At 40.5% G+C, this 12,434-nt stretch overlaps 2 protein-coding genes across 3 annotated transcripts in view; one reads left to right on the top strand and one right to left on the bottom strand.

Moving 5' to 3' along the window:
• Positions 1-3,984, bottom strand: part of LOC110623031 (protein ILITYHIA) — a 33,899-nt gene extending 29,915 nt beyond the window's left edge. The window contains exons 1-10 of one of the 2 annotated variants that reach the window (XR_002489218.2): positions 3,711-3,984; positions 2,142-2,518; positions 1,919-2,047; positions 1,393-1,774; positions 1,126-1,272; positions 793-977; positions 569-695; positions 325-398; positions 171-247; positions 43-79 (exon numbers count right to left, since the gene is read on the bottom strand). Coding sequence is in view for 1 of the 2 variants with exons in the window: in XM_021767855.2 (XP_021623547.1) it covers positions 43-79; positions 171-247; positions 325-398; positions 569-695; positions 793-977; positions 1,126-1,272; positions 1,393-1,774; positions 1,919-2,047; positions 2,142-2,518; positions 3,711-3,831 (1,656 nt within the window). In the remaining variant the exon portion in view is untranslated. The remainder of the gene's footprint in view (positions 1-42; positions 80-170; positions 248-324; positions 399-568; positions 696-792; positions 978-1,125; positions 1,273-1,392; positions 1,775-1,918; positions 2,048-2,141; positions 2,519-3,710) is intronic. The other variant, XM_021767855.2, reaches the window with a different exon arrangement.
• A 1,886-nt stretch (positions 3,985-5,870) lies between these two features.
• LOC110621956 (dehydration-responsive element-binding protein 2G) lies at positions 5,871-6,866 on the top strand. The gene has a single exon (XM_021766263.2). The coding sequence runs from the start codon at positions 6,074-6,076 to the stop codon at positions 6,674-6,676; it is 603 nt and encodes a 200-aa protein (XP_021621955.1). The 5' UTR covers positions 5,871-6,073; the 3' UTR covers positions 6,677-6,866.
• The last annotated feature ends 5,568 nt before the right edge of the window (positions 6,867-12,434 follow it).

The following is a 12,434-nucleotide window of genomic DNA, read 5'->3' as shown; positions in this document are numbered from 1 at the left end:
TCATTGGAGGAAAGAAATAAACAGCATGATTTCTATTGGTACCTGCAACAGAAATTTGACTGAAAAAGCATCTAAAACTCTGCACAACCATGAATAGAGGAGTCTATTAGTGTTTCCTTCTAACAATAAAGTAGATGACAGCATATTGTGCTTAGTATGAATGAAATCACCTGCGAGAATGTTCCACCAGGAGCACCTGAAGAAGTTCAACACATGCCATGCAATCTTCAACAGACAATTTTGAAGCCTGTATAATGTATGCATGTTATTTAGAACACGGAGATGCACATATTACTGAAAGCCCAGGAGTAAGCAAGTAGCTACCAAAGAAATTTGTATAAGTGAAGGTTCATTTTGAGAAATCAAAGACCAGATCTTTTCCTTTGCCAGTGTTTCCTCTAAGAAACAAAAAGGAGAAAGATAAATCAGCTGAGAGTTAAAACCAATCAAAAACCAAAGTAGTGTTGAACAGAATGGTTGGCACATTCTGTTTTACATAAATATTCGAATATCTCATATCAATGACAATAAAAACCAAAATAATTGCAAAAATAGTTGTTACAGAAACCTGCTTTGATGTCTGCAGATGCTATCTTCGCAGCAATAAGCAAAGCATATACACCATCTAGACGCTGAACTGCTTTCGTGAAACCAGTTTTTACAAGTTGGAGAAGAGGCCCAAGCAAAGATGATATCTGCAGTGCACAGAAAAGCAACAAAAAATCAACATAGCCATAGACTAGTATCAACTGCAAATATTCAGCGCAATACACATTGGAAGGACAAAGTCACCCGTAAAACAGTATCAGCATTTTTGCATATGACTCGTAAACAACGAAGATATCCCCTTCTTAAAACTTCTTTCTCCTTGAGACCGGAAGAAATAAATGAAACCATATCTGCCTGAACAGCATCTGCAGATCGAGCTGCCCAAAAGGAAATAGCTAACAAAATTGCAAGCTTAACCTCTTCATTTCCTGGAAATTTGAATAGAAGGAACAAATTAAACCAATAAAGAGCAAAAGGAGAAAAGGGGTTGAGGGAAGAGAGACAGAGAACTGAAAATATATACACCAATACACAGAAGTTGCCAACAATGAAAAAGGTTAACAAATAACATATTACCCTCAGCTTTGTAGCAAGATAAAAGGAACTGACATATGGTAATTGACAGACTACTTAAATATTTTCCTTCAGGAGCACATGATAACTCTTGAAGAGCACTGAACATGCCAATTCTCTGGTAAGGAAATTGAAGTCTTCCTTCTGAACCTGAACACAAACAAAAATTGCGTTAGAAGAACTTAAGCCAAAGATCAATGTTTCATCAGTAATTATCTAAACCATGACCTTTAAACCACTAAGAAGAATTATATAAAAACAAATCCAAACCTCCAATTACAGCTTTAATAGCAGCAAACATTGCTTCTATAGCATCAGGATTACTAGATTTTTTACTCAAACACTGGACTATAGCCAATGCCCCAAGTCTTCTACTTTCATCTGTGTGCCGAGCCTGTGACAGTACTACTGACAGAAGTTCAATGGCATACTTGCTTAAATCTAGTTTAACAAATTTCAAAAGAATTCCAACCGATTCCAACACAATCTCAGGATTGCGCTTCAACATTTTTACTGAAGATGGAACCACAATATTTTGAAAATCTTCATGCAACAAATGCATAAAAAGCGGATGGAATGATTCACTGAGCCCTGTTGCAGGCTTTTCTTTAGCATTTAGAACTGCCTTAACATATATATCAAGAAATATTGGCTGCAAAAATAAACAATGACGTCAATACTTCAGCAGAAAGAAATAGAATGTAAACTATGTAATATAAAAGCACTACCGTTCACTAGTCAAATATACAAGAAATATCTCCATTTGCATAAGATGGGTAATTTAAATATTTATAACCTTGAATTGTCCAAAAGAAGATGATCCTATTGAAAACTCCAGCAGTAGCCATATTAGTTCAGGACTATCTTTGTAGGGGATCCGTGCATCCTTTAATTCCTCAGCATAGATACTGTATATGTCTGATGACTGAAAAAATAACAAAAATACACTAAGGTCAAAATTTGAAATATATTAACCAACTCAACATTTGATCTCCTCAAAAATGATCACAAGGTTAAACCTGTGAAAATAAATGAAAAAATAATCGCTTGCAAGCCCTTCGCTCACGAAAAGATCTCCAAATAATGATATGAAGCAGGGATGCCTGCACTGCAGCAACTCTGCATACTGCATTCTTTGAAACCGCAGCAAACTGACTCTTGCTTAACAGAAGGCATGACCAATTGAGAAGTCTATAGCAGCCTACATGAGAATGGAACTTTGACTGCTTTTCCATGGCCTGAACAAGGGTTGCGGCAAAATTTTTCATGAACATGATTTCACCCAAAGCTTTTTCAATCATGTCATCAACAGCTTTCCTTGATCTACGGTCCTCATATAAAATCAATGTTTTAAAAACTATATCTACTAATGTAGATGCAACCTCAGGAGTCATCTCTGCAAAAAAAATAAAATAAAAAGGCAAATATCAATCAACCAGAATATATATCATGAAACTTCAACAAGAATGCAGCTTTACTTACCTAACAACCCAAACATATCAAGAACACATTTAGGGGAAGGCAGAGTTTAGGAAGTGCCTTTAATTAATATAAAAAAGAATGCAAGAGCCGTAACCATAGCATGAATTTATGGATATACTAACTGTAGCAAGTATGATAACGTTGGCCATGAGGATGAAAGAAGGTCATACATCAATAGCTCCCTGGAGCCTACAAGTTTATTTTATGAAGGTTTTGTATTATGCAGATCAGATGAACTATACCACAACAAATAGTCAATGATTATCATTTGGATTACTCTCATTGCACAATGCAAAAGCTAATTCCAACCAATAACAGCTTCCGATATCAAAAACCATTACATGGGAAAGAGGCAAAGTCTTCAAAAGACATGCATGCAGAAACTTAACTATTAAGCTTTCCTGAAAGTGAAATACCAGCTTTAAGAAACGAGAAAACCTATAAATGGCCATAGTTTTGATTGTTATATTTTGTATGCCACAAGCTTTCATAAAACTGAATTTCCATCTTTTCATGAAAATTACTTCCAATTTGTAAATTGCATTTAAACAACATGCCATTTCAGAATGCACATAAACAGCTATGGTGCATATAGTACCAATTATTGGTAAAACTGAATGAATGCTTTCAATTTCAGCGCATCTCAGAAATAAAAACTAAAAACCAAGCTGAACAGAGAAACATTCATCTCAAGTTGGATCAAATTGTCTTGTCTCTCTAACAAATTCTGCTAAAGATTGCTGAAATGGCGGTTGCAGCTCACTTTAGATACTTAGAAGGTGTGCCCTAACAGAATTCAGGTCCCATTAACATGGATTAAGACTGCCATGACAACTATTTTTTCATCAATGATTAGGAAGCATTTTCAACTTCACAGATTTGAACTAGTAATTATAATAAAATGAAACCTCTGAAATTGAGATAGCTTTGATTCTATATAGAAGTCAGAAGTGGGTGGTACTGATTCATGCTAATTCTAGTCAAATAATGCGATAATAGCTTTTTGTTCAAGTTAACAAATAGCTCCACATATACAGACTGAAGAACACTTGCACTAACACATAAATAACCAGGAGAATTGATCCAAGCGAAGGACGAAAACTTGCCCGAATTGTTGATAATCGAAGGAATAACATCGCGGAATATCCTGACCCGTTCCTTAGTGGATGGAGTGGATACCGTCCCGGCAATGGAAATGAGGGAATCAAGAGATGATGAAGCCGCCATTGGGAAACGTGAAGGTCCAGAATGATGATCCGAGTAAGGACTTCAAGCTCCAACGACGGAAATGGAGAGGAAGCGATGCATACAGCAATGGAGATGAAAAGAAGTGCGTCCGAGTTTCGCTAGGGTTTTAGAATCTCACTAGTGAAGTGAGAAGAGACCATAAATTTCATGGTTATTTTGTCTAAAAGTTAAAAAAAAAAAAGTTACTTTGATTTTTATTTTAAAAATATTTTATATTTTTATTTCTTTATTTAGCTTCACTTATTTCTTGTAGAAATGGATTTAAATAAATTCTCGTTAAAATATGTAAAATTTAACCTTCTAATTAAATTTTTTTATATTATAAAGAATTAAATATTGTAAATTTTTATAAGATAAAAGATAAAATATTAATTAAATTGAATTCTAAAACATAAGAATATATATTTATTTAAGTTTTTATTTATTTTCTATAAAATATTATAAATATATTATAATATTCTACTATTTAAAAAATATAATTTACAATATAAGAGTAAATTATTATATTTTCCTTTTTTTTTATTCTCTACTAATTTATAATTTTCATTCAACTACAAAACCGTTTATCAAAGTCATTAAGATTCATAAGACACAAATATTCTAATTTATCTCTCTTTATTAGACGGCCATTTAATTTTAATTTTCTTTATACATGTGTAAACTATCGAATTAAACTATTATTTAGTGAATTCGTGCATAGAATTAATTCAATCTACTTTAATCACAAATTAGAGTATATAATGTTGGACTAATATATTTTAAAGGGTATTAATAAATTTTAAATTTATATTCTTTTTCAGAATTCGGTCTCATTTCGAATATTAGAAGTCCTCCGATCATCATATTATATAAAATAATTATCGTAAATAATAGGTTTAAATTTAAAAAAATAAAGTACTATTTCATCTAAAATTAATAAAGATATAAAAAGTTTATAAGGTTTAAATATTTTTGGAAAAATAAAATATTTAATTAATTTTGAATAAAATAATCATAAAACCATCTAACTTCCGCAGAGAGGGGGCATCTGTGGTCTGGGGTAGGGACCATTGAGGCCCATGCAATTTCGCGAGCGCAGGTTCAGAGGTTGATGGGCTTTTAGATGGGTAGGGTCTAGACCGCTTCATTAGAGAGATCTATTCTCAACGTTCATCGGAAGGTGGCTCTATTACCCGATCCATAAAAAAATTACGATTATGTTTAATTACGGAAAATAATTTATATTTAAAAATATTTTTATAAAAAATATTTTTTAATAAAATAATTTATTTTTTATTATTTAATTTTAATTTAAATAAAATTTATTAATAAAATTAAATATAAATATTTTGAAATTAAAAAAATAATTTATTTAAATTATTTTTCTTAAAATTATTAAAAAAACTTTTATTTTGATAATTTGAAGATGAAATATATAGCATATGAAAGCGACCTTTTAGGATAATTTAAACTTATGGAATTAAAATAAATCGTAAAATTGGGTGTTGATAAGTTATGGAAATTACGCATTCCATAAAAGAATCTATAAGTTGTCAAAGGGTCAATGGACAGTGAATATTGGGAAGCCTTTTAATTATGGTTCTATAACTTATAAAAATTCCAAAACATGTGGAACCGAACATCGATATTATATGAGAAAAAATATTTTATATAATTAAATTTAACTATTTATTATTTTATTATAATCGTCATCTTGTAATGATTATATTATATTTATTTTTGTGAGCAATAGTCAACATATGTAGCTATCTGTCGATCTTCTATCAAACTGACTCATCTTTGTTGAACCTCTTCACGGTTGGCTTTGTCCTCCCTGAAAGGCCACTGTCAATGGAGTTCACACCGTTGGCCCAGTCGGCCATGAAAGGTCACCGTCAATTTCAGTCTGTGGATTTGCATGACGCAGACTACAAAAGGATTTCCAAAACAGAGGGAAAAGCAAATAAATTAATAAAAATGCATAGGTCCTTCATCATGAAGAAACTTGAAGTCTTCAAGACAAGTGTTTTATGCTTTGCTGTTACTTGTCTCCTTCAGCCGTATATTTCCACACTAAGCCACTTCACGTATTATTGTGTTTACACGTGTCAATCACCCACTTCCTCCACCTTCGCTTACTTGGCACATAAACAATGACACGTCTCTACTCAATGAGAACATAAACAAGTAAGCGCAAACTTCACATCACAATCCCTTAGTTGCAGAGATTATCAAAACAACAATGGAGCAAGAAGCGAAGGACACGAACCAATCCATGAGAAGATCAAGAAAAGGGTGCATGAAAGGCAAAGGAGGGCCAGAAAATGCACTGTGCACTTACAGAGGAGTGAGACAAAGAACATGGGGAAAATGGGTAGCTGAAATCAGAGAACCAAATAGAGGAAACAGAATCTGGTTAGGCACTTTCAACACTTCTCATGAAGCTGCTAAGGCTTATGATCAAGCTGCTCTTAAGCTCTATGGCTCTTCTGCTACACTTAACTTGCCGCAATACTGCCACACAGCAGCTGCTGCTCCTGCCAACACATTGTCCACAGAATGTCAAGAACTTGGAAATGGGATTGAAACTGCTGCAAGTTTCTCATCACAAGCAGTTCAAGAACTTGGCAATGGTGCTGGGACCTGCTGCAGCAGTGGTGAAATGGGAACTGCTGCAAGTTTCTCATCACAACCAGATTCAGGTTCAGTTGAAGGAGGGAATATTATGCATTGGCCTGAGTTTGGGATTGAAACTGAGTTCTTGGGAAGCTGTGATGTTGGAATTGCTACAGTGGGTGGTGAGGGTCTGAATTGGGATGGGTATCCTGAACAATGGAGCATTTAGATTCACTTTGTTTTCTGGTTTTCAGTTTTTTCTTCTTAGAGAGAGAGAGAGAGAGAGAGAGAGGCTGTAAGATTGTAAAGGTTTAGGCTCTGCATGAATTTACTGTTGCTGTTGTTGTGTGGACTTCTGATGGAAATTTACTTTATTTTTCTTTTCTAAAATATTTCTCTTTTTTTTCAACCTTTTTGAGTTATTAGTTTAAGGGGAAAAAAATGATAGTATCATATGATAAGTATTTACTTTATGGTGGTGATCTGAGATCCAGAAAATAAGATTTTTACGATGGTTCTGTAAATTTAGTTAAAAACTTTTTCTGTGAGGAGAGTTTCTCATTTTATCCCTTTTCTTTTGTTCGCTAGTGACGTATAACGAAATTTTCACCATTGGGTCACGTGTCTCTGCTATACGGATATGGATGTACGAGAAAATCAAATTCCTGCTACAGGCATAACGGCTTCTTATTCTCTCCGGACGCGCATGCTGAGGGATCCACAAGACGGATGGGTTGGTTTCCTTCTTAATTTCAAGCTGGGCCGGAAGATAAGATTAGAACTGAGCCCAAAGAGGATCTGTTTGATGAGCCGTATGGGCTGGGCTGGCCTGATTGAGAAATTTAGATGGAGTTCGGTCTCAAGTCAGAACGGGCTCGACCTGGTTCACGCGGGAGATTTGAGGGCCTCCAGATAATGGGCTATTGTCATGGGACTGGCCCCAGACCGGGATGAAGAAATCCAGCGGTCATTAATTGCCCATTTACCTTCTCGTCAGTTATTGTCCGACTGATGAGGGGGTAAATATCGAGAGTAATAATGACCGCGCCGCCCAAGGACAGAACTGCTCAAAACATCTTTTCGGCTTTTCATTGTTTCAGATTTCATCTTCTGCCAGTCTTCTTAGAACGTTTGCTCTCCTCCGCTCTTCTGCTCTCTTTGCTTTCCTCTCCTCATCCGCCTTAACCATTTTCCAGGTATGCCTCTTCTTCTGCCATGGATAGCTCTGATCTTCCCGATGTTGTCAACCTAGAGTCTAGCATCACCTCGTCCAACATTAGGAATTCCATTTCCAGGGAATACCTGGATACCCCTCTTTTTCACATTCGGGCTCCTTACCGGAATGAGAGGATCGTTCTCCCTGATCCTTCTCCCCCTGGCCTGGTCGACCCTCAAAGAGACGTCAGTCTAGTCTTCTTCATCAAGCAGAGGGAGTATAGTTTGTCTTTTCCCTTTTCTCCGTTCTTCAAAGAGGTCTTCCGGTATTTCGAGATCGCCCCTCGAACGCTAACCCCTAACTCTATTCTTTTCATGTCTTCCTTTGAATCTGTGTGTCTGAGCTGGGGGTTCACACCCACGGTTCATCTGTTCGTCAGCTTCTTCAGGCTGGTCAAAGCGAGTCAAAAATTTTACTACTTTGCCCCTCACGGAGGATTGTCCATCTTCACGGGCTATAAGGACTCTATCAAAGGCTGGGTAGAGGAGTTTTTGGTGGTAGAGTTGAAGAAGCAGACGGGGTTGGCTTGGGAGTTTGATCTCCCCTGGGAGGATATCTCTCTGGGTTGCAATGACCTGCCCCAGCTAAGCCTTACCGACCAGGTCGGATTCCTTCGACTGACTTCTGTGGAGAAGAAGTATGACGTCGAAAAGTGCTTCTTCGCGTCCAACCTTCGGGATATTAAGGGCGCAGGTACTTTATTTTATTTACCTGATTTGTTTTATTTTTTTCGTTTTTGTTGAGGATTACTTCTGACTTGCTATGGTTTTGGGTTTTTGCAGCTTTCGAGGTGAAAATGGACCAGATCAAGCCTCCCAAGAATCTTGTACTGTCTCGGGAGAGCATGAACGTCGCTCTGGATGCCCTCCTGGCTGGGCAATCCGTGGGGGAGGCTACCTAAAGGGTGGCTAAAGGTATTTCTTCCAGGTTGGCTATCCGACCTCCTCTTCCCCTGGTCTCTTCTCAAGCTCCCAGACCGAGCTCCCGACGTAGCAAGTCGTCTCGGCCCCCCAGCCGCAGCAGATCGAGCTCGGCTCGCCAGTCCTCACAAGCCCTCCAGCCTCAACGCTCTTCTACTGAGAGGACGAAAGAGGCTCCGAGAGTTATTTCTGAAGTGATTGAGGACGCCGGGCTGGCGAGGACAGATCCTGTCTTTCCTCCCGAGGAAGCTCCTGAAGTGAGGCTTGAGGCCCCCGTCGCTGAAGAGGATGCTCCGGAGGAGAGAATGGAGATTATTCCCGTAGGCGAAGGTGCCCAGGAGGCTCCTGCCGGAGTTGCCCCTGCTTCTGAGGGGGTCGGACCCAGTCCTGTGGATAGTGGGAGCGTCGGGGAGAAGGCCGGAGATAAGCGTCCTGCCCCTACCAAAGCGCCTGCCCCGGTTCCTGTCTCAAAGAGATCCAGGACTTATAGGAGACCGGCTCCAGCTCTCCCTCCCCTTGAGAAGAAAAAGGAAGCTCCCGTGGTTCCTCTGTTGTCTGCTTCTGACAACGACATCCTAAAAGCAGAGGACATCACTCACCAGTCTCCCGCGAGTGTAGTCGCCGAGATCATCAAAGAGCTGATGTTTGGTGGAGTCACAGAGGCTTCGGACCCACGCTTGCTTGCCCTTACTGGTCTTCTAGCCAGTTCTACAAGGGAACAGGCAGCGTTCCGGTCTCGACCTCGAGGGGAGCTTGGGGACACGATCAGGGAGATGCTCTTGATGGTAGGTCATCCTTTCCGATTTCTGCTCATGTTCTAGTTTTCTTTGTTTCTTCGTTCTGACAGTTTTCTCTTTTTGCACTAGGTGATGGGCCTCTTCATGGAGGTGGATGCTCGTGACCACTCTCTCCGGGAGTCTGTGGATCGCCGGATTGAGGAGGCACGTCTGGAGGAGAACCTGTCTGCAACCAGTGATGCCCGGGGCAATCTCGCGGCTGCCCGAGAACATTCCAGGTCCCTCCAGATGGAGCTACACACCGCGCTGGAGGCCCTCAAAAGGGCTGATGGGAGGACAGCTTAGGCGGAGGATCAACGTGATGAAGCAATAAAGCAGTTGTCCTCCTTGGAAGGGGTCCAGCGGGAAAAGGTGGAGGCCCTGAGTCAGAGGGATGAGGCTCGGCACCAGCACGAGCTGCTGAAGGTGGATTTTGACGCCGTGCTGGCACAGAAAGAAGAAGCCCAAGCTCGGGTGGTGGTCCTCGAGCAAGAGCTGGCCAAACGGGCAGATAAAGAGAAGGATCTGGCCCTGGCAATAGAGACAGCTAAACTTCAAAATCAGCACCTCTGACAGGAGGTCGAGATTCTCAATAAGAGATGCGCGGCCTTGCTTGAGGATGCCAAGCTAGCTGAGGATAGAGTCCGGCTGGAGTGCGAAGAGCGCCTCAGAGAGTATAAAGAGTCGGCTGAGCTGAAAAAGGAAATCCAGCAAGCCTGTGAGGCTTATCTCAAGAATTACAAAGAGTCCCCTGAGCTGAAGGCTGAGATAGCTTAAGCTTGTGAGAAGCGACTTGCGGAGTTCCGAGGCTCTGATGAAATGAAAACTGCCATATGGAATAAGAGCTTCCGCATGTTCGTCTCTGGGTATAATAGAGGTCTGAGGACTGCTAGATACAACCCCTCCACTCCTTTAGCCGAACTCCGAGGTGCTAAAGAAGACTCTGACGGAAGGGAGGTACTTTATAGGGAGGATGACAGACCTCTTCCCAGAGGAGCTTCTCGCACTGCAGCTGGGCCTCCTGAGGCGGAACCCGAGCTGGGGAATGAAGATGCAGGGCCTCAAGGGCAGGAGATCGTGCCTTTTGTGGGCACTGGGGGGTCTGGGCAGGAGAATGTTGGGCCTCCCATGAACAGCAATGTAAATACAGATAGTGTAGATGATAATATCCCTAGGCATGTAAGTCCCTTAAGGACTGTTTTTCCTTCAGTAGAATAGGTATTTGTAATAGATTGTTATATAGGCTGTAATCACTTTCTTTTTAATGAAACTTAATTTTTGCGAACAGTTCGTATCTCTGCTTATTTTTTCAACTTCAACGGGCTACTTATACTATTACAAGCATAACTTGTTTAATTTGTTAGGAGCAAAACTTTTAAACCACGCCCCATAATTTATAAGGGGTTGAGCACACAGTCCCTCACTGCTTGCTTTTAAGCTAATCAGGGCTGAAAGCTTAGCCAAAGACTTGGCTTCTGACTTAATAACTTTCCAATTTCACAAGGGTATTCTTATCTGCAGGCTTTTTCTGAGCTGGATTTACCTTAAGAGCAAAATGTTTAATTAATCTCCCGTAGGACCCAAACATGTCAGATTCTTATCATGAATTAAATTCCTAAAAATCGATTAAGATGTAATCTCGGGCGTAGATCCTTCATGTCACAATGATAAGAAGAAATATGTACCTTTTAACTCGGTGAGCAGGGGTGGCCTTCTTATTTTTATGACAAGATTTAAGGTTGAGGCCTTATCTACTTACACCATTGAACTTCTTCTTAGCTTATAGGAGGTGCGTTGTTTCAGTTTGTCTTTGAGCTTTCTGAGCTTGGTTCTCTCTTTTTGCTTGGTTTTCCAAGTTTACATTTGTGTGTTTTAGATCGGCTTTTCAGCCTGTAATCCGAGTTCGGATTTAGTCCTTCTGTTTTAGCTTTAGCATCTTCTTGAGGTCGGCGCGGCACTTTGCCTCTTTGGCTGCGAGATCAGAGTCTCTTCCTCTTAGGTCCCGAGCTCCTTTGGGAGGTCATGATCTGGTCTTTCATTGGTGATTCTGGGCCCATTATTGTGTTTTCATGAGTTATTTTTGCGTGTTGTCACTGCATACCGCTGTTTTTGTTTGCTCCAGGAGATCTTGGGGATCTCACCGGCCGTTTTTGCTTTGGGAGATCTTGGAAATTTCTCCAGTCGTTTTTGCTCCGGGAGATCTTGGGGATCCCGGTCTTCTACCTCTCTGAGGTCTCTATGTCTCAGTTCGGTTGGTGTTGGTGCCGGGAGATCTTGGGGATCCCGGTCTTCTACCTTCCTGAGATCTCTATGTCTCAGTTCGGTTACTTGTAGCTCCGGGAGATCTTGGGGATCCCGGTCTTCTACCTCCTTGAGGTCTCTATGTCTCAGTTCGATTTGTGGTGCCAGGAGATTTTGGGGATCCTGGTCTTCTACCTCCCTGAGGTCTCGATGTCTCAGTTCGGTTTGTGGTGCTAGGAGATCTTGGGGATCCTGGTCTTCTACCTCCCTGAGGTCTCGATGTCTTAGTTCGGTTTGTGGTGCCAGGAGATCTTGGGGATCCTGGTCTTCTACCTCCCTGAGGTCTCGATGTCTCAGTTCGGTTTGTTGATGCCGGGAGATCTTGGGGATCCCGGTCTTGTTATGCCAGGAGATCTTGGGGATCCTGGTCTTCTACCTCCCTGAGGTCTCGATGTCTCAGTTCGGTTTGTTGATGCCGGGAGATCTTGGGGATCCCGGTCTTGTTATGCCAGGAGATCTTGGGGATCCTGGTCTTCTACCTCCCTGAGGTCTCGATGTCTCAGTTCGGTTTGTGGATGGCGGGAGATCTTGGGGATCCCGGTCTTGTTGTGCCTGTTTTATTTTTCTGTTTGCCGCTTTCATGAAAGCAAGGTAAGTAATAACAAATCAAGAAGTTGTACGATAATCGACGTCTCATTTTATTATCATGCCTTAAGATACATTTGGTTTTTACATTTGATAATGCCTCAGGGGAAGTACCTTTTCAAGTGCTGAATATTCCAGGGTCAATCCCGGGCATGTAAGCAGGCTTCCAGGCGAAGCTTGACGCGTGAC

Source organism: Manihot esculenta, chromosome 9 (genome assembly GCF_001659605.2).
Source record: "Manihot esculenta cultivar AM560-2 chromosome 9, M.esculenta_v8, whole genome shotgun sequence".
Classification (NCBI taxonomy): Eukaryota; Viridiplantae; Streptophyta; class Magnoliopsida; order Malpighiales; family Euphorbiaceae; genus Manihot; species Manihot esculenta.
The sequence above is the reverse complement of the archived record's forward strand: the minus strand, read 5'-3'. Positions and strand labels throughout refer to the sequence as shown.

What these genes read in the sequence shown, in the direction of transcription:
- LOC110621956 (XM_021766263.2), top strand. Translation starts at nt 6,074, where the DNA reads ATGGAGCAAGAAGCGAAGGACACGAACCAATCCATGAGAAGATCAAGA.